At 35.0% G+C, this 26915-nt stretch overlaps 4 protein-coding genes and 1 pseudogene across 6 annotated transcripts; 2 read left to right on the top strand and 3 right to left on the bottom strand.

Annotated features, from left to right (window-relative positions):
- Positions 1-454: 454 nt before the first annotated feature.
- On the top strand, positions 455-1549 carry LOC143536662 (putative E3 ubiquitin-protein ligase XERICO pseudogene; annotated as a pseudogene).
- A 2077-nt stretch (positions 1550-3626) lies between these two features.
- LOC143536654 (small ribosomal subunit protein uS11x-like) lies at positions 3627-5329 on the top strand. Its single transcript, XM_077030595.1, has 6 exons — positions 3627-3701; positions 4400-4519; positions 4624-4669; positions 4741-4826; positions 4919-5048; positions 5142-5329. The coding sequence occupies exons 1-6, from the start codon at positions 3699-3701 to the stop codon at positions 5207-5209; spliced, it is 453 nt and encodes a 150-aa protein (XP_076886710.1). The 5' UTR covers positions 3627-3698; the 3' UTR covers positions 5210-5329.
- Positions 5330-6486: 1157 nt separating this feature from the next.
- LOC143537875 (nuclear transcription factor Y subunit B-1-like) lies at positions 6487-7364 on the bottom strand. 2 transcript variants are annotated; one of them, XM_077031552.1, is made up of 2 exons: positions 6810-7363; positions 6488-6752 (listed from the first exon to the last, which is right to left on the bottom strand). In XM_077031552.1, the coding sequence occupies exons 1-2, from the start codon at positions 7213-7215 to the stop codon at positions 6667-6669; spliced, it is 492 nt and encodes a 163-aa protein (XP_076887667.1). In that variant the 5' UTR covers positions 7216-7363; the 3' UTR covers positions 6488-6666. The 2 variants fall into 2 exon arrangements, with proteins under 2 accessions (XP_076887662.1, XP_076887667.1); XM_077031547.1 differs by having other exon boundaries at positions 6487-7364.
- A 2242-nt stretch (positions 7365-9606) lies between these two features.
- Positions 9607-15836, bottom strand: LOC143537860 (transcriptional adapter ADA2-like). Of its 2 annotated transcripts, none has more exons than XM_077031535.1 (12): positions 15591-15836; positions 12378-12436; positions 12118-12299; positions 11980-12045; positions 11788-11913; positions 11626-11680; positions 11366-11426; positions 11160-11278; positions 10842-11070; positions 10431-10641; positions 10104-10349; positions 9607-10019 (listed from the first exon to the last, which is right to left on the bottom strand). In XM_077031535.1, exons 1-12 carry the CDS (start codon positions 15641-15643, stop codon positions 9828-9830), a joined length of 1599 nt encoding a protein of 532 aa, XP_076887650.1. In that variant the 5' UTR covers positions 15644-15836; the 3' UTR covers positions 9607-9827. The 2 variants fall into 2 exon arrangements, with proteins under 2 accessions (XP_076887650.1, XP_076887654.1); XM_077031539.1 differs by having other exon boundaries at positions 10842-11064.
- Positions 15837-20838: 5002 nt separating this feature from the next.
- On the bottom strand, positions 20839-23226 carry LOC143537849 (uncharacterized). The gene is made up of 2 exons (XM_077031524.1): positions 23090-23226; positions 20839-22733 (listed from the first exon to the last, which is right to left on the bottom strand). The coding sequence occupies exon 2, from the start codon at positions 22700-22702 to the stop codon at positions 20963-20965; it is 1740 nt and encodes a 579-aa protein (XP_076887639.1). The 5' UTR covers positions 22703-22733; positions 23090-23226; the 3' UTR covers positions 20839-20962.
- Positions 23227-26915: the final 3689 nt, after the last annotated feature.

Raw genomic sequence — 26915 nt, 5'->3', positions numbered from 1 at the left:
TTGTTTATGATTCTTCATAATTTGAATTCATTGTATCCGGATCTTTTAATTGTTGGTAACAAATTTGGTACCCGGATCCCATTGTTAAACTACGTCGTATTAAGTTTGATAAATAAATTGTGTTCCCAAATGTATAAATTTGGTGATTGTTATTAGAATTTTCTTGGACCGATCAAGAAATTCGCCCAATAATAGGTGTAGGCTGTTCAAAAAGCGCGCGGCTCTAAGCTCAGGCTTGTGGTTTGCTCAATAAATACCTAAAAAATTATTTGATTTGAGACAACCTGAGCTGAGTTGGCCCATTTTTGTAACTGAGCCAAAGTCAACTATGACTCGGCTCATTGGCTCGATCTTAGGCTTATTTAACTTCAAAATCGAGATCGAACTTAGCTGAGCTGCCTCATTTAATTTCGAGCTCGACCTCAAAACCACTCTGGCTCGACTCGTGTAAACGAGCCAAGCCGAGCTCGACTAGGCTCTTTTTGACATACGAGAGCTTGGGCTTGGCTCGTGAGTCGCTTTTAAGTTTGAACTCGAATCGTTTATTATTTATTAATTGATTTATATGCGTTTTTTTAATATTTTTTCATTTATTTTGAGAAAAAATTTAAATGAGGCTTAGCTTGCCTCGAGCTCATGTAGTACCTTAAACAAGCCAAAGCTCGGTTGTGCAGTATGAAATAAAATAGAAGTCCAAAAGAGAGAAATTAAAAATACACAAGGCTCGTTATGACTCAACAACCGAAACGGGCTTTATATGAGGCTCAGGCTCGGCTTGTTTCAAGCTTATAACCGATCCAAATTCAAGTAGCTCTTGATGGGCTCGGCTCGTTTACACCCCTAAATAGGCATTTATAGTGATTTTAATTTGTGATAGATCATGTGCAAATTTTAATACTTTTTAACCTTAAGTCATTTGGATTACTTTTGTGTTAAATTCAGGTTAAACCCAACATGGGTCTGTCACCATACTCAAGCCCATCCGATGCCGGAATCCTATGTATGATTCTGGGTCAAACCGCCATGTCGATATCGTTCATGAAAGAAAACCTGTTATCCATCTTGCACGTGGTCTGGATCGGTGTGCCAGCCGATCAACCAGCCACATCACCACCCGAACCAACCCCGTCAACAACCTTCATGGACGAGTTCAGAAGACTAACCCCAACAATCCGGTTCGACTCCCTCTCGTTCACCACAAAACAAGACTGCTCGGTTTGCTTGACCGAGTTCCAACCCGATGCTAATATTAACCGACTTTCGTGTGGACATGTTTTCCATAAAACTTGTCTAGAGAAATGGTTAAACTACTGGAACTTAAAATGTCCCCTTTGTCGAAACCGCGTGATCGGTCCGAAAGAAACACAAGAAAACACAAGCCCAATGTGACATTACATAAAACATTATGTGACATCATGTTTAGTTTATGACTTTGTGTTGGTGTATATGTTTCCGGTGCAATATGCATCTGAGAAACTGTAAAACTTTTATCAAAACATATTAATGAATGAATTGCACTGATTTTTGCGGTGTGGGCGTATAATGTATATATGTGTGGGCCCTCGGGTGTCAAAAGTGAAATTGTACTAATTTTTTACGTTATTTTACTAATTTCGTGAAAATAACGTTAAAAGTGGCGGAAGGTTAATCAGACATCATGTGGTGGCGTTGATAGCTGAAAGACAAGGGTGCATACACTAATCATCTGATGCTTGAGTGTTATGTTCCTTATGTCCGAGGCTTGATGCAAAACTACTATCGAGCCACGGGTCTTACCAGAAGCAGTCTGTCTATTCCTACGGGGTAGAGGTAAGGCTGTCTACATCTTACCCTTCTTAGACCCTATGGGATTAACTGAGTACGATATGATGATGATGATGATATCAATGAATGAATTAATTACATATATTTTAAATGTTTAATACACATACAAAATTATCAACATTCCCTAGATTTTTTGGGTGTTTTGGTGTTATTATTACTGTTACCTAACTGGTGAAGATTGGCACCAACGGAGGCGGTTCGTCGGTTTCCTAACTCGGAGAGGTTTGAGCCGACGGAAGCGGTGCGGTGGTGGCGGCATCGGAAGGAACCGGGGTGGTTGGTGGGTGCACACATGCAGGTGATCTTGGTGGCTGATGATTTCCTTGGGGAAGTTGGTGTGTCATCTTCTAGAGAGAGTTCTTGCATATCAATTTTAAGGTGTGCAGCCATGATCTTGTTGTCTGTTGACATGTTTTGTAGATTGGATGAAACAAGGTGGATGTTTTGGGAGATTAAGGAACATCAAGATGAAAATGTTGGAAGAAGATGGATATTATTATTATTATTATTATTATTATTAGGATGCCCATTTTTTGCTCTTTTTTGTTGGGATTATATGGCTGCTATAATTCCTGTTTTTCACACCACAAAGGTTTATTTACCCTTGTGTTTTTCTTGAGTTTTGACCCAAAATTGACCATTCATTTTTCAATTTTGACTTCCTTGTTTCTAATCCGGTAATTGTAAATATGAAATTATCAAGTTAAGGATATAATCTTGATTTAACATATGAACAAGGTTACATATGAACAATCAAGAAGTATAATGGGTCAATCGATAAAGATAAATGAATATAAGGATTGGAAAATAAAATAAATGATTAATTTATTGTTAGGAGAAGATTATTAGAGTTAGAGATAAAATATAATGTTTATTATGTGTTTTGAGTATTATAATGAATTAGAGTTGGAATAGGAAATGAGTTTAGGTTAGTGTAAATAGAGGTGTAGGGTCATTATTTATAGAATGGTTTTCGTTCTTAGTAATATTGAAAGAGTCATGAAGAGTTGCCATAAAATATCAGTGTTGTTCGTATTAATTGATATAATAAGTCCAGAATTAAGAATGTAATGCTAAAAACATTGGATTATTTGTTTACAACTTCTCCACATAAAATTCTTCCAAAATGCCTTTGATAGGTTTTTATGTTAAACAATGAGTCGAAATCGTTAGTAACAATTTTCTATTGGTGTATAATAAAACCATAAAATGAAAAGTTAAAACCAAATTAAATTATAACTAGCAATTTGTTTACTATTTGGGCTAAGTGACTTATTGGAACAACTGACAAACTGAATACTATTATACAAAGTTACCCATTATAAATACCCGAAAAGAGTGCCAAAACGTCAACAACATCGATGCCTATTTTCAATTACAAATGTTTTGTTTCCATTTTTTTAGGTTAAAGAAAGTATTGCAACTTTTATTTTATTTTTTTAATTAGAAAAAACCAACTTGAAACCTGTTTCAATCCGACCCCTATCGTTCTCTGTCGATTCAAAATATTTTCATTCAAAACAAGTTTGTATCGATTTGAATTATTGACTAAATCCAGAACAGTTTAACTAGTAACTAGCTAAACTATTCCTAAATCCACCTAATCTGCTTGTATCATGATTTGAATCCTCGACCTTCTAAGGGAAAGAACACCGTTGGGCCTGGGTTAAAAAACAGTTTTGTCAATTGCATCTTAGAAAAGCCCACGGAGTATTGTCTGGCCAGAACCCAAATGAACTAAAACCTTATTGGGCTCTATGAATAGCCCACACACAGTGAAACCCTAATCCTATAAAACCTAATTATTAACGGTTTAACATCAATTTTCAGCAAACCAGAGAAGAAGAAGCAGCAGCTGCCCGCCGTCAACAACCATGGTAATACTCTATAACATCTTTTCTAATTACAGACATATTCATCATCTCATCGAGAATGCACAAATCGTAGATCAGCTTATAGTTTACATGTATCGGTTCGATTAATCCAATTGATCGATTCAACTTTTAATTGCTAGCTGCCTATACAATATAACCATTTTATAGCTCATTATAAATTCAGTCAATGCAAGTGTTAGGATTTGGTACATGTTATTTATCATAAATGCTTTAGTCAGCTATCAACACCTAGAAAATTGGATGATTTGATCTCAAAACTGCCTATGGATAATATTTTGGTATTTGATTTTGGTGGTTGAATTTATATTTCATAGATGCTTTGATTGTTAGGAACATGAATTGTTGTAATAGTTTAATATTTAACCAAACAAAATAAATAGTGTTGTTGAGGATAATTGTGATGTGTCAATTTGTATATGTCATCTAGTTAGCATTACATAGTAGTAAATGTTTTGTAATTGTTAATGCTAAGTTTTGTTCTTCTGTATTATTAATTAACAAACTGTATTTAAATTATATGACCTTATGAAATCATCCTACATTTGTACTTATTTTTTTATATGTGATCACAGTTTTATTAGTTTTTTTGCAGTTTTATTAGTTTTTTTGTATATTTTGAAACTTTTTTGCTCACTTATCTTTTTTATTAACTTGTATTATTTTTTTTATATTTTTGTTAGTCAAAGAGGAAGGTCAGAGAGCCCAAGGAAGACAATGTCACTCTTGGACCGGCTACTCGTGAAGGAGAGCTTGTGTTTGGCGTGGCACATATTTTTGCATCTTTCAATGATACTTTCATTGTAATTTTTTACTTGTGTATCATATATATATATATATATATATATTTGAAATCGGTAGCTTTTATGTTGCTTTGATGACTTATGTATTTTTATACCTACCTCAGCATGTGACTGATCTTTCTGGCAGAGAAACCATGGTCCGAATTACCGGTATGATATTCAACTTTGTTTTTATTATTATTGTTATAATATTATATTAACATCTTATTTGTTTTTGTCAGGTGGCATGAAGGTGAAGGCTGATAGAGATGAATCATCTCCATATGCAGCTATGCTTGCAGCACAAGATGTTACTACCAGATGCAAGGTTTTTACGTTTAAAAAAATATTTTTTGGTATAAAATATATTAGCTTTTATATTATTTAACTTGTGTAAGGTTTTTATTTTTTGGCTAACAGGAGCTTGGTATCAATGCTCTTCACATTAAGTTACGGGCTACTGGTGGAAACAAGACCAAGACACCAGGTCCAGGTGCTCAGTCCGCTCTAAGAGCTCTTGCTCGTTCTGGGATGAAAATTGGTCGCATTGGTAAGACATTTTAGCACTTTTTTTTAATAAACATAAATATAGAATTTGTATTATTGGTAGATGATGAAAAGTTGTGTAATTTGATTGGTGCAGAGGATGTGACACCGATTCCAACTGATAGCACTCGTAGGAAGAGTGGTAGAAGAGGAAGGAGGCTGTAGAGTGTTTGGTTTCTTCTATGTTTTGCAGTCTATTTGCATTTTGGATGAATGTTCTATGTGTTACAACTTTTGTAGGTTGTTTGATTGACAATTGATGCTATGTTATTTATGCAATCTTGGATTATTTTATGCATCTGTTATTTTTTGGAATTTTGGTGTTTAGTTGGTAATACCTTGTTTTGAACTTATGTGCCGGTATTAAAAAGCTAGTAGTTCTCAAAGCCAGATGTGTGGGTAAGTATTGTTTGAATGACAAGATGTCAAAAGCTTGTTTTACTTGTTCCATATGGTAATATATATGTTAGATCTTTATATGGAAAATGTGGTCATGCTATCTTGGCCTCAGTTGATTTTGACGCAGTTCGTTGCCTATTGCCCATCTGGTCATGTTTGAATAACTTCATAGTGTGAGAAGTTTGAGTTCATATCGTTGGTACGCTAATATGCAAAGGTTAGCCGAGATGCATCTTTGTTGATGGTTTTAAAAGAAGACTTGTGATTTTACTCATCCACCGCAATTATATGAAGCAGATAATTATTTGCTAATTTGAAGAGTGGTGTATGAATGTATCAAGTTTTGTAAATTTGATAGTTGTAAAAGAGAAACACCTTGTATATCCATCGGTGTATTTATTGTTTTACTTATTTACGTTTTCTCTTAAAATGTTTTTTTATAATATAAGTACCGAAGTTTTACTTGTGTAATCGGATTGGTGATGAAGTACTTGAGCAATAATTGTATTTATTATACCGGGAACAGCTCATTAGAACGTTTGTCTTAAAATTTAACAAATCGTCATTAACAGATGAAAACGTGTAGAAAACAATTATATGGATTTTACATATCTATTGTTTAATTTATAATAGTGTTCCATGCCTAAATTTATTACTACTTATTTTAAACGATTTTATGAAACTCACCTACACTTAAAAAAGTTCCACGTCAGAAACTTTCTTGGACTAGACACTATAATCATTTTCATTAATTAGTTAGACTTAGACGTAATGATTCTAGAATATGTGATTGAGAAGAGACACCCAGACTTCAACTTAAAAAGATAAGTTTATGTCCCGTCTGACAAAAAAAAAATATATGGTATTCATGTTGGGTTTCCTGAAGGTGAAATGAAGATGATTAGAGAAGTCAGCCAACGAGACCACTAAAAAAACAGTTAAACATTAAACTAGAAACGAAACAGTTGTATAAAATTATCAACCAAAACCTATATTCGGAGATAAAAATAAACAACCATAAATACAAAAGCTAAAACCATATTCTAAAATCCAAAAACCCACATGTCAATCACTAATCAGAAATTATAAAAACAAAAAGCCAATTAGAATATTAAAAATATCACCTTAAAAATAATTAATTCCCCTAAACATTAATATCATATCACCTACCCGGCTTAAAAGATGACCCACCCGACCTCCCCGTCGGACTACCCAAACCCGTATTATACACTTTGCTGATTATTATTATTATTATTATTATTATTATTATTATTATTATTATTATTATTATACACTTGATTCTGATACCCTCCGTACATCACATTATATCCACCACCACCGACGCCGCCGCCGTGCACGGCGGCACCTCCGGCGGAACCATCGAACGAACCGTCCTTCTCTCCCGGACGTCCGGTAGTCATCTTCTCACCTTCCATTTCACGATACTTCGATAAATACGTCTTCAACGGTTCAATATACTCCTCAAACCCTAACGTCGTCATTCCCCAAAGCAAATCATCGCCGTTAATCGTCTTCCGTTTCTCTCGCAGACACTTATCGGAAGCTTCACCGGTAATAAAGCTTATAAACTCCGATACACACTCCTGAACAGTTTCCTTCGCGTCCTTTGATATCTTCGCGTTCGCCGGTAACGCCTTCTTCATGATGCGGCTCACGTTAGCGATAGGCAGGAACCGGTCCTGTTCACGCGCGGATAACTCGCCGGTGTTGTGGCCGCCGCCGCCGCCTGACTCGTTGTCGGAATCCGCCATGGAGAGTGTGGTTGGTTGGCGCGAAATGGTGGGAGTGGAGTGGTGTGGTCCGTTGGATTGGAGTGGAGATAACGCGTTTGTTGATGACACGTGGAGGTGGGAGAGCCGTTTGTTTTGTGGATAAGTGGAGTGTGACGTGGCGGGTGTGTGGACGGTGGATGGTAGTGGTAGTTTGGACGGTTGGATGATGAGATGCGATTTTTGTAAAGTTTGTATAATATAAAGTTTGGTCTAAAAGAGTTTGGCTGCTCGTTAGTTATTCGAGATTTGATCGACTGGAGTTTTAAATGAGTCGGGGATTGTATGTAAATATTATTAAGGTTCGTTGAGTTTTAATGAGTATTGTGTATTTTTAAGGTATAGTTATTTCGGACATCTATGTATTAGTTAGAAGAACTATACAACCCATGCTCAAGCCAAGAAACAGAGACTTAAAACGGACCGAGCTTGAGCTTCAGAAAAGTTTAGCGAGCCGAGCACGAGTAATGCAGCGCTTTGGCTTGGTTTGTTTGCAACTCAACTAGGGATGGCAAAAAAGCCCGAGCTTGACGGGTATACCCAAAACCCGAAATGAATGGGACGGGTATACCCGAAACCGATCGGTATAGGCCGGGTATGAGATTAAGATTTTAAAATTTTTCGCGGGTACGAGCCGAGTATGGAATTAGATGATGCCTGATTACCCGAAAACACATACCGGTTTACCCGAATTATATACCAGAAAAATTCTTTGTATTTTATAGGTTGTGAAGCATATATATATATATATATATATAAAATAAATTATATAAAATTTATAATGATATTATTTATTTATTGTCACGCTTCTATATATGGAGTGTATTATAGTTAAATTTGTAATAATTGGTGTATGAATAAAATGTATAAAATAGTTATAATAATTAAAAAATGTACTTGAAAGTCCCAACAAGTATACCCAATACCCGATGGGTAAAATGGTCAAACCACATGGACCATATTACCAATACCCGGCCCATTGCTAACCCTAACCTCAACCAAATTAATAGCTTAAAATAATATAGATGACTGAAAAATTGAACGCTCACGTTGAGATGTAAAAATCACACATAAGTTTGGGTCCATTATTAACATCATAATGATGTTTAGAATAAGCTTAATCTTCACATATGGTGTTAAGGATTATTGTAACATTCAGATATATATAAACTTTCTAAGTAATCATTTAGTGTAAATGCATGAAAATCATTTATCTAATAACTTATAATCAAATGGCTGTCAAGATGTGTTTTGTAACCGGCCAAGCCTATATTGTCTCCTATTACACGTTGCCCATATACTCAAGCTTCAAGAATTAGCACAAGATGATACCGAGTTTGATTAGCTTAATATGATGATAAATTCCCTTCAAAACCAAACAACAATTAAGCTCGTTAGAAACAGATAAGAGTATTCTCTCCAACCACCCTCGAGCGTGAGAATCATTGAAAGTAGTTGTGACTTGAGAGCTTAGATAGAGTGAAAGTAACCATTGATGTAAACTTATGTATGAACCGGACTCGAGCCCAACCAGCCTGATTAAGGCGGCCCAAAATGGAAATGAATTAGGAATGTCGTAGGATAAACGAGTAAAAGAGAGCAAGTAGGAAAAAAGGAATACGATATATGTGTGTGTTGGATCTTCTCTCATCCCCCGACTCTAATATATGTTCTTCTCATCTTCTTTTCTTAGTGTTGATTTCTTCGGTTGTAATCTCGTTATTACTTTGATTATCAAATGAACCAAGTGAGTGATCCGTGAATTCGATTATGTTTGATTGTGATTAAACATCATATCACTTCAACGTATCTCATCATTGTTAACAAAATGAGGTATTTATACCTTCTAAATGCTCATGGGGCTCATTCTCTCATGGTGGTCCCTCTTTCGAAACAGTCGCTGTCCTAGTTTGTTACAATATGAGCCATTTTAAGTCAATCACTATCACAAGTTGTTAGTTGTTATGATGTTTCCAGAGTACGTTATTTTATCCGCACCATGTTGCCCCTATGGTCCAAAAGACGTCTCACGTAGTCACATAACATCTGCCTCCCTCTTAGAGTGAGATGTTTCTGCACTCGTTCCGGGACAAATGGTACGCCCATATTCTATTGATATGTCATGTCAAATAGGTCCAAATTAGACATCCAATTGCTTCGGGTTGAATTATCCGAAGAATGCCTTATATACATATCCAATATATCAAAAATGTAACCTCTTCACACTCAAAACACAATATAGTCTGTATGCATTGTTCTTTCTAATTGGGTTTTCTCAAGAAATTTCAAATGTTTTATTATAAAATGCATGGTCATACCATTACCAAGTAATAGCTAATGGTGTTGAAGTAAATGCTTTTTTAACCGATGATCCAACCATAGGACTCGTGAATAAACTCCCATGTCAACAATGTCTTAACCGAGTCTTACAATAACTTTAAAAACACCTTATATTACTTACACCAAGTGACCAGCTAATAACTAAGGGTTCAGAACAAGTTTGCACTATGCACTGCATCAAACAGTCAACTAATAGTTTGCATAAAACAGATCTAGTCAATACCCACAAACAGCACCCAACATGGTCAAACGGTTCACGGTTGACCGATCCCCTTCTTTAAAAGCATGTCATACACCCTATCCACCTTGTTCGGATAAACACTAAACAACCGATGCGCATCAGACTTTTGGCTTATGTGACCATTCATAACCTCTATGCTAAGCTTCTCCAACATGCTCAAATAATGCGCAGGAAGCACCTTCATCTCCGAACACAACCGTTTCTCCTACACAAATTATAAATATAACCAAAAACATTATAGACACCCAGCACTTCAATCCAAAGAAGCAAAAATGATCAGTAAACTTACAGCTTCCGAGAGCAAATCAGCACCCAAATGCCCGGTCACATCCCAATCATCCAAACTAGCTATAGCTAGACCGCCAGTATCAAGATCCCCTTTGATATGATTGGCTCGTTGCAAGAATTTACCGCTAGGACCAGGCGGCATAATATCCTTTAACGCGCGTGCACTCTCTTCAGCTTCTTTCTTTCTCTTGTTTTCAATGAATCTTTCAGCATCTGCAGATGATCTACAACCAGCAGCTCGGGCTTCCTGAACATGTATATTAACATCAATACTAACAAATAAATAATAGTAATCAAACCGACACAAATAATGTAAATAAACAATAACCTGAAGATCCTCTATTCGTTTTCTGATTCTGTGTTCTTCAATGACGGTTTTCAGCAACTCCTCATGTTCTTCTTTCGTGTGGAACCGCATGAACACCCGATAGCGACGATATATTTCTTTTTCTTCAACTGAAAGGCCCTGCTCGAACGGGTCGCCATAAAGTAAGTTTCGTTCTAGAATGAAGTCTTTTCGGCGTTTCCTCTCGTCTAGCCTGCTAGCAGTAATTGAATTATTAAAAAAACAGAAGAATTAGTTACACGAATGGTCCCTGTGGTAGAGTTGTAATTCTGAAACATGGGGGCTAAAGTTGCAATATGGCCAAACTACAAGGATCATCCATGTAAATATATAAAATTTGTTTATATTCAACTGAAACAGGAAGAAAGTAAGAAGCGTTGACTGCTGGTTGACCTTTTTGAGTATATACGCAAGACACGCAGTTTAAGTTCCCGTTCAGGATCCGTATCAGTATCCTTAAACTCCATATCTGCTAACAACTGTTCAGCATCATTGTCATATTCAACTTCAAATTCTTGCCTCTTGAAGTTATATCCACTTATTTCCGTCACTGAAGGCCCTTCTTCTGCTGACGCCCTCAGCTTCTTCCCTCCAAAACTGCGGTCCGTATGAGAATCTGGAACTAACATCACAAAACCATAATTATATTTTGATCCCGGATTGGTGTGTAATTGGTCATTCATCTAGATATAACTGTAATCCGGGACCCACCTTCTATTTTGATCCCATCGCCACTTTGAACAACGCTTGATGTTCTCTTACCTGCTCCGGTTGATGCGTTAACAATGCTCGAACCTCCAACCGAACCTTCTTTTCTTGATTCTTCAACCCTAACCAAATAATATTACAAAATTAAAGTTGGAAAAAAATTAATTTTCATTAGTGTAAATTACGGTTTTGGAAGTATGATGATATACTTTATTCTCGCGGAAAATGGAGATTCCTCTTTCACAGAGAGTTCACTTTCAGTCGGGTTTTCTGAAGCAATTTAGAAAATCAATCAATCATATGTGATAGGAGTTCGTTATGCAATATAAAAAGAGAAAATCGCAAGGTTAAGACTAAGCTTGCATTTTCCAAAATCTGGGGGACCAAACTTGCAATATGGTCAAATCACATGGACCATTTGCACAATTTTCTTGTATAAAAATTAATAAACTTGAACGTGATGAATAACCTCGGGCCATTGCAAGGAGTTCTTCTCGATTCTTTCCCATAACATGAGACATATCCTGTAAAGAAAATAAGTTAATAACACAAACACAGCACATAATTAATATGACGAGTGCTAAAAATTCGATATTACAGAACAAAAAAGAACATGAAACAGTTGTTATACCGGAAGTGGAAAACAAGGTGAGTTCATGTATATGGTATTGTAATGTTCAATACAATGTGATTTGCTTTTGGTTCCAACATGTTCAGCAACCTCGTTCCAATTCGCCAGCCCATACATTTCTATACCCTGCAATAAAAAACTATTAGCATATATTTTGTTGTTTCATAAATATATCAGTATTAAAAAAAATACCTCGAGTAGCAATATCTCTTCATCTGCATTCCAGTCAGAACAAAAGAGGGGAAATGAAAGATTATCCTGTGTAAAGAAAGCAACTTTTAAGATATGAGTAATGTCAAAACATGGTAATAAATTAATAAGGTTAGTTACCATAACACGGTATGGATGATTGCTTTTATGCGGATAAACCTCGGCTCCAACAGAAAAACACTCGACACAAAGGTCAAAGTCAGAACAGCAAGCACATTTGATTCGAATCTTTCCTGAAATGTCCTTGTTGCAGTAGTTACAATGGTACAAAGCCTTTTTCCCTTCACTAATAATCCCTTGGCCTGTTATATTAAGAGAAAGAATAATCGAGTTTATAATAAAATAACCGAGCAGGGGGTGTGTATTCCATAATAAGAAACCTGGAGTTGCAGCCTCTAGATTCTCTAAATTTGAGGTCGTTCGCTTTCTCTTTGATCGGCTGAATAATATGCAAAAGTAACCACAAGCTTAGAAATGTTCAAATGAAATGCATTGACAACAATTAGAAAATTCAAGGGGTAACAAAATCAATAACAAGATGTAAGTAACCATAAAAATGAAGCTACTTTGCAACAAAATCTATTATAACAAGATTACTAGGCTGATGCACTCGATAAACAACTAGGGAAGATGTATAACGAGGTTAAATCTTCAAAGGAATGAGAAGTAGCATGTAATGATAAGAGCATGCAACTAGGAGTGTAAACGAACCAAATGAACTGACTTTCTTGTTCATGTTTGTTCGTTAAGAAAATGAATGTGTCCAATTATGTTCGTTTGTAAATATTCTAGGTGAAGGATTAACGCACATAAATGAACGAACATTCCCAAGTTAAAGTCTGATAAAACATGATCATTACATCCAATAGTTCAAAAGTAAACAAAGATATCCAATAAAGGGTTTTCAAATAAAAAATTCATACTGATTTTAAATTAAAATTAGTAATAGATATATTTGAACCAATATTCAAAGGAACAACACAAATGAACGGATATAAACGAATGAACATAACCGAGCGTAAATGATCGAACATAAACGGACATAAATGAACAAACAAGACGTGTTCATGTTCGTTCGTTTAATTAAATGGAAAAAAAAAAGTTGTGTTCATGTTTGTTTGCTAAAAGAACGAACTTCTTGCTGAACGGTTCAATGAGGGTTAGGTTTGCTTACGGGCCTACATGCAGTTAAATAATAATTAGGAAAACACATACAAAATTAGTGGCGATTGTCACATTTTTTTTCCACTCTAAAAATTTGTTTTTCTCTGTCATTCAAGACTACCTTCATGTATTTTCCAATTACAAAAGTGTTGAATTTGATTCAATACATTCAAATCTGACATCATTCAAATAAATAATTTTTCATCATGTAATTAAAACATACATTAGCTTACTGAAAGCTTCTAGGTATTATTGAGCCATTTAGCTCCAATAACTATAAGATAACAGATATTGAGCATCTTTTTACTTAAGAGTTAATTACACAAATGGTCTGTTTGGTAATGTCTATATTGTAGATTTTATCTTCAAAAATTACAGTTATTATAAAACAGATGTGCAACAAACATATGTAGTTAATTAAAGAAAGAACAGTTTCAAGGCTCTATTGCAATGGGTCTTGGTTCTGGTTGTTTCATTGTCACTTCTTATGACATCATCCACTCTCATTTCATCATGATGGTTGTCCGTCCTATGAACACAAATTTAGTTCACCACATTGTTGATAAACACAATGAAACGCCCGTGTTGAAAAACGTGATTATGAACTTCAACCAGAACGATCTTACAAACCTAATAATTGTGGGATGAACACAGCTTCGATTAAAATCACTTTTGTCTACGTCTCTCATGAAATAATTGATACCGAATGGACACAATTGGATGATACTGGCATCATTCAAATGTGTTCACCCGAAACCGGTGTTTTCACAAAAGACACAAACAAAGCGATTTAATTGTAAGTCGTGTTCATCTCGAATTCATCACCATTCGGTTCGTGAGTTCCTCCCATTTGGAGTTCACAATCATCAAGTTGTTCTTCAATATGGTCGTTGTCATTGAGTGCATCAACAAGGTGGTGGAATTAATTTGTGGCCGAAAGACGCACAACCATTATGATGGCGTGAGAGTTGAAGATGTCTTGAGAAATGACAATGAAAGAGTTGGAACTAAGACTCATTACAAAATAGGCTTAATAACAGTCTGATGTTCATTCTTCTTTTACTTTATTTAATTACCTACATGTGTTCGTTGCACATCTCTTTTACCTTCACATGGACCATTCATGTAAAATAACTCTATAAATTATTTTTCACCCATTACTCCCATTCAATCTGCTCTATCACAGAGATATACACTATCAAATTTACACATGTCAACAAGTATTCTGCAATGGGGTTGAATATAAATTTGGGATTAACATCATAACAGCCTTTCATTTGAATAAGTATAGTGTAATTTGTTACTACTTATACATTATATTATCAGCATAATTACCGTGAACATTCACTAGATTACTACTACTTCAGAAACTATTTTATCATACAATTAGGTTCATTTATCAAGATTATCACGAGATTGCAGTAAATTATACATCTTAAACACTTGTAAAACCATTAATTTAAAAAATCATATCGTATTTACTCATAACACATTAACACTAAAGGGACAAATGATGAACACAATTAAAACCTAAGTAGTAAATGTGCTCACACAAATGCACAGATATCCCCTAACAATTAACAACTTCACAAATAAATTATGGAAGCATCATACAACATATTCAAGAACTGAATTCAGATTAGTCATTATCAAAAAGTAACAAAATTGCCCTTAATTTTCGTCAATTTCAAAACTAGGGGCGTTTAAAAAGTCTGTGGCTCGCTCAGAAAAAACTCGGCTTGAAAATAGCTCGAATCTAAACAAGCCGGCTCTGCTCGATTTCTATACGAGCCAAACTCAAGCCAGGGTTGGTTCGGCTCGCTCACTAGGTTCATTGGCTCGTTTGTGTTAAACCCTATATTTGAATATAATAATAATAATAATAATAGCAGCATACAAAATAATAAAAATAAAAATAATACATATTTTATGTTACTCGAAGTTTAAAACATTGTAATAAAAAAACAAAAATATAACATATAATGTTATAAATGCACTAGTCTATAGATTTATTATAAATTTATGTTAAAAATGTATTTTAATTGTTTATATGTCAAGGGGTAAGTTAACGTACAAATAAAATTAACGTGCTAGCTATGTGAATCAAGTAGTGTAATTGTGCAATTAAATCGTAGTGTAATTACACTATTTTGTATATATAATTACACTACTTGATTCTCATAATTAGCACGTTAACTTAATTTGTATTTGATCCAAACCTTATATATCAATACCAGTATTAAAAAATAAATAACATAGCTCGCGCTTTAAACGAGCCGAGCTGGAGCTTGATTTTACAGCTCGATAAAGCTAACGCGGCTCGATTACAGCCCTGATTATTATTTATCAAAACTATGGCTAAATAGAAGCAGTTAAATAAGTAAATTATAAATAGTGATTTAGAATGAATGAATTAATAATATGTATACCTTTGATTTGAATCTTCTTCTGTTGAGTGATTAACTGCTCGTGAACGCCCCATAACGAAACCCTAGAGTTTACAGATTACTAAATTTCTCAATTAAACCAAAAGATTGTGTGGAGAATTGAATCTACAGCACGAAACTTCGTTGCTGTGTTGTGAAAGTTAACGGAATATGCTCCGGGATCGGTTGCCGGAAACGTGAAATCCCGATGAAGTTGATTTGGGGTTTTATAAAGGAAGGAAGGATGATCTATGGAGTGGAGTAAGTTCAAGTTATTTATATTTTGCCCCCTTTGCTTTCGTTTTTTATCCAAACTGATAATATTATATTTCTATATTTCTTGTGTCGTTATACCAACACATGTCGATCCCGTCTTTAAAATTTCAAACGCCTAAGAGCATTCTCAACCCGTTCCCTAAAATAATGTGAGAGAAATTTGTAGATTATATGATATGGTTATGAGTGGTTGTGATTAGAAGAGAGAGAAAATGTTATATGGGAAAGTTAAATTTGGGATTCACTTTACATACCGTATAATTTTTTATATTTTGTTAAAGTGATTTTGAGTAGGAGTGAGAGAAAATATAATGATAAATGTATAAAATGTATTATTTAATTAAACATGAGAGAAAAAATACAATGATTTTTAGTGTAATTATATGATATATATGGATATACGGTAGGGAATGGGCTGAGAATGCTCTAAAACATGTACTAAAAAATGGCCTTTGTATATAACTAGTGTGTCACAGCCCCTGACCCCTTTGCCCTAGGTGGGAAGCTGTGAACATTGATTGGTGGTATCGGTGTTTATTAAATTATTTTGCAACGGAAAATTTCATCAGAACCGTAGTTAGGAAAAATAATCAGAGTTATAAAAACACCACGATTGTTATTATAATAAACTGGGAATGTAATCCCTTTTGATACAAACATAAGTTTTATAGGGATAAACCATAATTTACAAAACACGTTTCTTTATTCTGGTGACAAGCCACTTATTTAAGCTGGAAGCCCGCAAGCATCATTTATTTGTCTCTAACAAGTCACCTAAAACATGTTTAAAATATTTGATCAGCAAGAAAATACTGGTGAGTACATTCATTTGTAAATGACACATTTTACAGTTACAGCATTAAGATGTTTTTACACCTGTCTGCTTACAAATTACCGAACGGTACTTGTCACTCGACCGTATCTATGATTGTGGTCATATTACTTATTGGATAACACTTTTCCAATAAGTAATGTGTAATAGCCCAGTAGGCAAGCCTTGTATACAAAACCCCACTATACCAGTAGTAACCATCCCGTAAGTCTATAGAGACTTAATCACTGTAATGTATTTAAATACTTTATAAATATATTTGAAAACATTTAAACCATCTACCATGAGTTTTATAAGTTTTGAAATAATCATGACAGTGTTGGAAAAACAGTTGTCTCACGCAAAAGTGAGTTGTACAAAAATTCGAATGTCTCACCTTGTAAATTTACAATTAAATAACACATGCTGATATTAAGCACCTAGGATAAACACAATGTAGCGTAATTAGATATGTATAAAACCAATAATCATAACAATAATCACGAAAGTAGAAACTTTACACGATGACACAATGTCTTACCTTTATAGGTAGAGCTTTTGGATGCGTGTATATTAGTTTCTTTCGATCGGATAGATATTGCTACGACAACTCGGTATTATACTCTTAATATATATATTAATATATGTGTGTGTGAATTCAGAGAGGGAAAGAAAGATTTTGAGCAAGGAATGAATGTCCCGTTACCAATTTATTTATAGCAGTTTCTGAAGCCCGTCGCGATACGCGATGGCCATAGGCAAAGGCGCCGCGTATCGCGAAGCATCTTATAGCTTTGCTGAGTTAGACCTAGGCTTGCTACGTGGCACGCCACGTGGCAAGTGACGTGTCTCGTCTGCGTAACCTCCACGTCACGGTACGCGATAGGTAGCTATATCAGCTCATCGCGTATCGCTACGCTGCCATATATTTGGATAAGGTTACATGTCATCGTGCTACGCGATGAGGCTAATCTAAACCTGTCACATATCGCGATGGAAGGATTTTTTTAAAAATCTTAATTCCCAACAAAAATACTAAGGCGGCCCTTAATGCGGCTCGCGGGGATGCGAGCGTGCAAAGTGCGTCATCAAAGCGCCACATTGCGCCATTCGCACTTCGTCCGAGCCCGTGCGCGTTCGCGTTCGGCTGCTTCGCAACCTCCGCTAGGACCACTGGGTGTGATATGTCTTATAAGAATATTAACATAGGAATTTTCTTTCTTATAAAGTGCTCACTAGTTTTGTAATTTAGCGATGTAAGACAAGAACTTACAAACCTATTTATACTATGGTGGTACTTTAATCCATTTCTTTCCTCCACCAATGTGGGATGGAATTTCCTTCACTTATCTCTTTATTATTTATTTGTGGTTTGTTATATAGTGTTAAACCCGGCGCGCTGCGTTGGGCATGCTGAATCTGTTTATGTGCCCATCGTATGCAGCGGTGCACTAGGGCTGTAAATGAGCCGAGTCGAGCCGAGCCATAGTGTGCTCGAGCTCGAGCTCGAACTGAATCGAGCTGGTTCGAGCTCGGCTCATTTTCTTTATCGAGCTAAAAAATCGAGCTCGAGCTCGGCTCGTTTAAAGCTCGAGCCGAGCTCGAGCTCGTCGAGCCAGACTCCTTTATTTTTTTTGAATTTTTTTATTTCTTATTTATAAATTTTTTAATTTCTTTTTACAAATTTTGATATATAAAAGATAAAAAAAATATGATTTTAACATACATATTATAAAAAATTAATAATTAGAACTTTATATGTTTTATTTTCGTTATTCTTTATAAGGTTATATGTATCGAGTGACATAATATATGTATAAGTATGATATTATTATATATAGATATTAAAATTTAGGGTTTAATCTAAATGATCCAACGAGCCGAGCTAACGAGTCGAGCCAAAACCGAGCCACGAGCCGAGCTGACCCTGGCTCGAGCTCGGCTCGTTCAGAAATCAAGCCGAGTAGAGCCGAGCTCATTTAGAATCGAGCTTTTTCGAGCTATTTTTGAGCGAGCCACGAGCTTTTTGAACACCCCTACGGTGCACTAATATGATTTCGAATTATACCATAATTAAACCAAAAAACTAAATCTGTAGAAATAAAAACATTAACATGTAAAAAATTAAAATACTTAAAAACAACATTTATTCGGTTAAGTTTGTTACGGTACGGAATAAACATTGGTGAAACACAAACGTTAATACACATAAAATAAATTATTCAAATTAACATTTAAACAATATGTATTTAAAACAGAGTTTATTCGGTCCGTAAATAACAATAAACAAAACAAAGTAATTATAGCAATAATTAGGGTTAAATACTCCGTACAAAACAGGGATTACAAACTAATTGTGACGTAGAACTATTATTTTGGGCCTTTATTTAGCTAATAATTTTCTAATCGCTTAGATTCATTAAATTGTTATTAGGACAACTGAACTATCGATGCTATTGGGCCCTATTAATCTATTATGTTATTATTATTGAGTTTAGAAAACAACGAGTTTAAGAACTAATTGTTAGCTTTATATATGTACATGTGTGTTTGTAGTTTTAATATTTTGGTCAATATCGATAACAAGACCTACACAACAGTGTGAAAGAGAGAAGAGATGAAGTGACTGAGAGAGTTGACAAATGGTGATGTTCATATTTGATTATTGAAAATGTTAATAAACTAATAATATAAAGCACGAGAAAGCCATAACAACTGATACAGACGAATCACCATGATGGTTGGTAAAAGAAAATTCAAATGTCACCGGCTCCATAAGCATATAGACGAATACAAGAAGGAAAACTCCAGATGCGTGAACAAAGAAAGTAGACCTTCATTATCAAAACAATATTTAAAGGTGTGTCTGTAAGTTATGTGTTAGTATTGTTCAGTTCAGTTTGATTATGGATTATGAGGATGATGTAAATCAATTAAAGTTCGTTGATATTATATCTTCCTAACAAAATATCCTAATAAGAGTAGGCGGGGCATTTTGTTATGAACCCGCTATACCCGCAACAACTTGTTAATATGTGTCACGTGATTCAACCCACCCTAACCCAAATTAGGGTGAGATGTCAGGAAGGACCCAATAGCCACCACTGGGAGCGACTTTAAGAACTCGCACTTCAGCCCACCACTGGGAGGGATGAGCTCGGGCAAGCTCGTAGCTTGCGGGTTGAGACGCTGGTGCCGCCCTACTAACAAGGCAATGAGAATTTGATAGAATAAGAAAAGGATAATGTCATGTTTCATTATTTTGTGGTTACAAAGATTATAGATAAGATTTGTCACATTGATAGACAGATACCATATTTAATTCAAACACGTTCTTTGTGTTTCCTTTTAGCTCATAAACACGCAACACTAATCTGTTGTCGTCTAATGTTATTTAAAGTTGGTGTGAGAACTACACTGTGGACAAATTTAGGGGTGTGCAAATTAACCGCCATAACCATTAACTGAATCATAACCGAGATAACCGAACCGATTTTAACCGATAACCTACATAACCACTAGGTCGGTTTAATGAATTTTTGAAAACCGTTAAATACGGGGAGGTTTTGGTTAAAGATAATTTCAAACCCGTCAAAACCAAACCGCCCCGTTTACAAGATTCTCGACTTTATGGAGTATAATTAGACACACGATTGATAATTTGGAGAAAATTAAAGAAGATAATAAACTAATAACGCTCTCATTTTTTTTACTTTATGATTTAATTTTACTAAAAAGTTAATCATTTATCGTTTGTTTGAATATATATTATTAATATTAAGAATTATATATTTTGTTGAACTATGTCATGTCATTTTTATTTTATTTTTTAGTACCTAAGTTTTAAGGCTCAATTATATATTGGTTTGGTCACGGTTAACCGATCAATAACCGAAACCCTCATAACGGATCGGTTATGGTTATTGTTATCTATTAACCGACATATTGGTTATGGTTATGGGTTTGGCCTAAAACCACCCCAAACCGATCCATGCCCTAGTGGATATAACTAATTGTAACAAGCCAAAAGCCAAAACCACTTCCAATATCAAAAACCTCACAAATTAATAATGCATCTATATTTTCAAGAACCATGATACCTTATTCATGATCATAAATGTAGTCTGGTAAATGAGTGAACAGTAACATTAACATGAAGAAAAATTGTTCAAAAATAACTTTAATCATCTAAATTAATAAAGATTACAATTTTTTAAAGTCAAATGGACAAATTAACCTCTCTAAATTCTTTCATCTTCTTCACTGTATCTGTCTTAACTCTTAATGTCTATACATTTGCATGTTTTCCCTCCATTTTCACCTCAAGAAGCTCTTCAGGTGTTGCAGCAGGATCAAGATCCCAACACCTATCCGGCAAGTCAACGCCTTGACCTTCAATCAACCAACTCGGAACCTGATGCGAAAGGCGCAACATTTCCCGCTTAGGAATCCACCAAACCGCGTCCTCACCTGTGTCACGTTGGTAAACCGTTTTGTACCCGTCTAACTTAACCAACCGAGCCACACAAACCCCGTCTTCGTCAGAATAATCAGCAACAACCTCCACCATTTCGTACTGATGAACCACTTCTTTCGGTGTCTTTCGGTTCCAGTTTTCGGACCAGTTTTTGTACACCGCCCATATGTCCCCGGTTTTCGGGTAGATTCGAACGCACCCGCCTCGGCCCGCTTTTTCTTTTCCCAAAAGATGAGAAAAGATGTTGACTTGGTCAACGACATCCGAGTGAAAAACACGAAAACTTCCACAAGATTTTGTAAACCCCGATTCTATCCATTTTACGCAACCGAATTCCGTGTCGGTTTTTGAGCTTAAGTAGCTGATGTAAACCCGAAACGGGTTTGATGAAATAACTTGTCGGATCAAACAATATAAACGAGGCATCCCGTCTTCTTCATCGTATATCGCCCATATTTGTTTTGCTTTAAACATTTCCTCTATTCTGTCCTTATCAAAATCATGAAAATCGGGGTCGGGAACGGTTATTGTCTTTTTCGTCTTTTTAACGTTCTTTTCGGCTTTTGAAGCTAACTTTATTTCCTCTAACTTGACCCGAATCACCAATCGGGCCTTTTCAATTAACAGTTTTCGAACATCAAAAGTCGGGTCAAACGTATAACACCTGTTTTGCACACTACTTACACCCACATCCGGTTCCGTTATTGAGCCCATTTCACCGTTCATGGCCCGTGTATCTCCCGCTTCAATCTTTCTTTTCTTGGGAGGCCTACCAGGCTGCTTCGTGTTTAATTTTGCTCCTCCGACTTCCCCATTAACCGTATAAGAAAGATTATTATTCCACTGAAATGACAAATTGTTGGTGATATTGGGCCCGTTACCAGAATGAAACGATGGAGGCCCGTAAGTAGCTGCACTGTACGAATGGTTTGCGACCCCGTTATCAGTTGCATACGACCACGGGCAAAACTCGACAGGAGCCGAACCAGTCTCGACCGCAACGAAAACTCCCCGACAGTTTTTACACGAAAGCCGTTTGTTAACGTATTTTCTAAGATACTCATACTGAACCCGACAAGACGTGCACACGGTCCAAAACGTGTCCGTCCGAACCCCAGACGACCCGTTTGACCGGTCAACCATGGCTTGCAAACCCTTATTCCTCCTAACATCATACGACCTTCTTCTCGCATTATTGGACAAAACCGCCCACGCGTCTGAAACAATTTTAAACGCCTCGCCAGCCCCGACAGTTTCGTTTTGACGCGGGTCCAACAATAAAGACATCAATTTGTATTGCTTTTTAAGCACCGATCTTTTCGCAGACGGATCCGTTCCAAGAACCGAATACAAGTCAACTTCCCCGTTGACTGTCGACCCGGCAGCCGCAAATATTTCAAAAGTTGCCACCATTTGAGCAATACCATCCAATTCTGGGCAAAAAGCTTGCGCCTTTATCGCATACCGTTTCGCACCCACAAAATCTTTAACTGCAAATAGCTTCTCTGCATATTCTTTAGCTCTTATAGCTTCTTCTATGTTTGATTCCATCTCAAAGATTCAAAATTTATACCAAAAAATGCTGTAAATTTTAAAATTTTTAAAAATTTTATAAATTCAGTAACTGTATAAAGTACAAACTAATATCATGCTATTTATTTGATAATATTTGATAAAACAATTTACACATTTATAAATCTTTAATTAATATAATCAAACAATAAGCATGAATATATTCATAATCAGTCAACAAGATTCAACCTAGAATGATAATATTAACTAATTCAACTAATTCAAAACACCCAATTCATTTTAACAAAAACCCACAAAAATTCAATCATAATCCCTAATAAAAATCAAACCTTTATCAGTTAAAAACCCTAATTTCAATTGGGTCAAAATCAACAGTAATAAACAAGAAATTGAAGTAAAACTTACTTAAATCCACATGCTACAGCAATTGAGCATCAATTAGATCTCAAATCTGGGCCAATTGGTTAATAAAGTCGTTTAATTTTTGTAAATCTTGAAATGTGAAAAAGGGGTAAAATGATAATAATAATAATAATAATACTAATAATGATAATAATAAAAATAATAATATTGATAAGTTTAGGTTATAGAAATAAAATAAAATGTGATCATATAATGATGGTGTAAGTGAGGCTTTAAGGTTTAGTTCAGGGTGTACTTTTACTAAGATAAATAGTTTTAGATTTAAGATGTTGTACAAGTTTTAATGCAGGGTATACAAGTGAAGGCGTGGGAGGTGGTTTGGAGTTAGTAGTTTAAGGAGTGGAAGGAAGGAGTTTGCTTTTGTTTTCATGTGATAAAAAGAGGTAAAGGTGCGCAGGTGTGCGTGATGCGCACCCAGGGTGGGGTGGGGTGGGGTGGGGTGGGGTTGAGTGGTTTGGTAGAGGGGAAAAGTGAAGCTTGTTTGGTCCCAAAGAGGATCTAAAGATCAGAGTGGACATTTGAATAAGGGCTATACGCAAACTATTGCAATAGGAAGACAGTGACAAGTTATTCGGGTTATGTGATAGGAAGACAGTGAGGAAAATTATAAAGAACATATAGGGGCGGTAAATGGTTTGGGTTGGGTTGAAAGGGTCATAGGTCGGAATAGGTTAGAGTCGAAACGGGTAAGGATCGAAATGAGTCAATTAAAAAAATGGTTGTTTTGGTTCGTGTCAGAATGGGTTAAGGTCAACAGGTTCGGGTCAGATAATGCCCGGGTTTTTTTTTGTTGAATGAGGACAACGGAGGAAACATTTTAGTTATTTTATTTTTTCCGTTTTTTATTTATATTTTGAGTTACGATTTTTTATAATTTTTTTTAAATTTTTTGAGAAAAAAAAAGTGAAATAACTAAAACATTTCCTCCATTGTCCAAACGAAACAAAAGAAACCGAAACCCAACTCGTCTAGTGCGAAAACTCGTGTCGGCTCGAAACCTGATCCGAGACAAAACCTAAACCGAACTTGTTCCAATCCAAAACTCATTTCAACCCAAGTCTGTCACTTTTTCTCAGACACTAACCCACAGACCCATTTATTTAAATTTGTCGACCCGTTTGACTCGAAAATAAGATGATGGAGTTTCAAGTGATTCATTTTGGCTCATTTAGTTAAAATCTATGACCCCAATCAACTCATATGAATTTTAAAACAACCCAAATCCATTTGAGATAACTTTGGTCAAGATTGCCGCCCCTAATATAATAATAATAATAATAATAACAAAACACAATATAATAATAATAACAAAACAAAACAACACAAGCCGGCGACAAATACACCCCCCCCCCTCCCGCGGTATCGCCCCACAATTCGCCAGGGGTGTTCTCGCCCAATTTCACCCTTTGTCGCCCGGATTTGTCGTCCACTACGGATGGCCTAAGAACGTGTGAACGTATATGATATTTTTTCTCACTGTGACGGTGTATGTTATTAAGTGTGTTTGATTATTTAAGTTTTTAGATTTTTTTATTTTATTAGTGTTGCTTTATAAATTTCTCGTAACTTATAATATGTGAGAGTTCTTATAAATTCAAATACATAGTGTTATGTTACGATTCATTTTATATATAGTTTTGTATATACGTAGTTATAGATATAAAAGTGGATATACCGGTGGCAATGTATTTAAGTTTGTATAAAATATTATATATAAAAGTTATAATAGAGATATAAATTTAATTTTAAATATAAAAAATAATCAAGTTGATGTCCTTGGTGATTTAAAAAGTTATAAAGTATTGGTGCCCTTTCAACATTTTATAACTTTTAGTCATTTGAGTTAATGCTTAATTTCTTTTTTAATCCGTAAATAAACACAATATTAATTTGTTTCTTTAATGTTCGTACTATCTTTAATTAATTTCTTAAAAATTGATAACGCGACAACGCGTATTCAAGCATCGTAAAAATATTAGAAAAATACCCCGACACAAATTAAACTATTAAACAAAAAAAAAAGAAAAGAAAATAAGAAGCTAAAACAAAAGCGAACACAAAACCTGGATGAAAAATATTCATTTCACCTACCATGACCCGAACTCTTTTTAATGCTTTGTTTAACAATTAATCTCTCTTTTTGTCTCTTAAAGCATAAAAATTATTTTTTATTTTATTTATTTTATCTCTATATTAACTATTCATGTTATTTCCTATTAGTTTCTTAACATTATATAATACAGACTCAAGTACTACCAAGAATATACAAAGAAACACCAGGATACTTATATATAATACAGACTCAAATACCAAAAGCATGCACAAACACTAAATATAAGCACTCCAAAACAAAATAAAAAACTAAAATAATATCAAACAAAAAAAACTGCAATAAAAAATTCTTTCACCAACCACTACCGCAACTCGAGTTTAAAAAATTTATATTTTATAAACTATTTATTACAATATAGCTTTTATAAAATAATTTATAAATGTATGATCTTTTCGGGGTTGTTAAGTCCATAGGTCATGATTATGAAAAACACTTAGCCTATTACAATGTATATCACCTATTACAACAATGTAAACCAACCAAGTAACTAGCTTGAACTAATCCTAAGTTCCTAACCAATGCATGTTCTTAATTTCCTCTCATGTTATGAATTGCTATTTAGGCATTTAGCTAGAAACAAAATATTAGAAAATAACAAATACAAACCCACACCACTAAAGCCCAATGAAACCAAATGAGGCCCAACACTTGTTTTCAGTTGCTAGAGCCCAGCTCGTTGAAAGCATTGCTATTTGTCACATAAAAACTTGTCTGGTTAGGTTTCTTTGTAACGAACTAACGATGGTGGTTAAAAGTTAGTGACAAGCAACAACCGATGGTTTTAACTAGGGCGTGCAAAAACCAAACCAAGCCGACGAAAACAATCAAAATTAATCGAAAAGCGATTATCGGTTGTTTTATACCCTCAGTTAACCGATATTAACCGAACAGAACCATTAACATTTGCATATATTTCTGGTTTTTATAACTCCATTTCATGTATTTTATGTTTTACACCACCATTTCATGTATTTTTAAGTAGAAACCTTTAGCCCAAATTAAATTTTGGTTATTAAGAAATTAACTGAACCAAACCGAAAAACTAACCAAACCAATTAACCAAAAAACTAACCGAACTTTTAAACCCTAAATGTGACAAGCAACAACTAATGGTTCTAAATAGGGCGTGAAAAAACCAAACCGAAAACGGAGGAAAACGAATCAAAATTAACCGAAAAGCAGTTATCGGTTGTTTTTATACCCTCGGCTAATCGATATTAACCGAACCATTAACATCTGAATATATTTATTGTTTTATAACTCAATTTCATGTATTTTATGTTTTATACCATCACTTCATGTATTTATACATCAATTTCATGTTTCATGTATTTTTAAGTAAATTTTTTTAGCCCAAATTAGATTTTGGTTATTAATCAAAATTAAGTAAAGAACCGGGGAAAGAATGCGAGCCTTACTTGGTAGAAGTGACGGGCTTTTAGTTTCGAATTATAATGGATAGTTGGGTTTGTGTTGTTTTGTTGCGATGGGCTTATTGTTGTTTTTAGCTAGGTTTGTACTTAAGTCGGTACAAGCATCTTGTTTGCATCGATAATTTGTTTATATTAAAGTTTTTGGTTGGTCGTTCAAAAAAATAATAAAAATCAACATTAACCTAACCAAACCAAAAACCGGTTGACTAATTTGAATGAGATTATTAACCTAACCGAACCAAACCGCACTAACACGACACCC

Source organism: Bidens hawaiensis, unplaced genomic scaffold (genome assembly GCF_021521415.1).
Source record: "Bidens hawaiensis isolate Kalapana, Puna unplaced genomic scaffold, B.hawaiensis_p1.1 tig00000780_1, whole genome shotgun sequence".
Classification (NCBI taxonomy): Eukaryota; Viridiplantae; Streptophyta; class Magnoliopsida; order Asterales; family Asteraceae; genus Bidens; species Bidens hawaiensis.
Note: the sequence above shows the minus strand (reverse complement) of the source record. Positions and strands in the feature narration are given on the sequence as shown.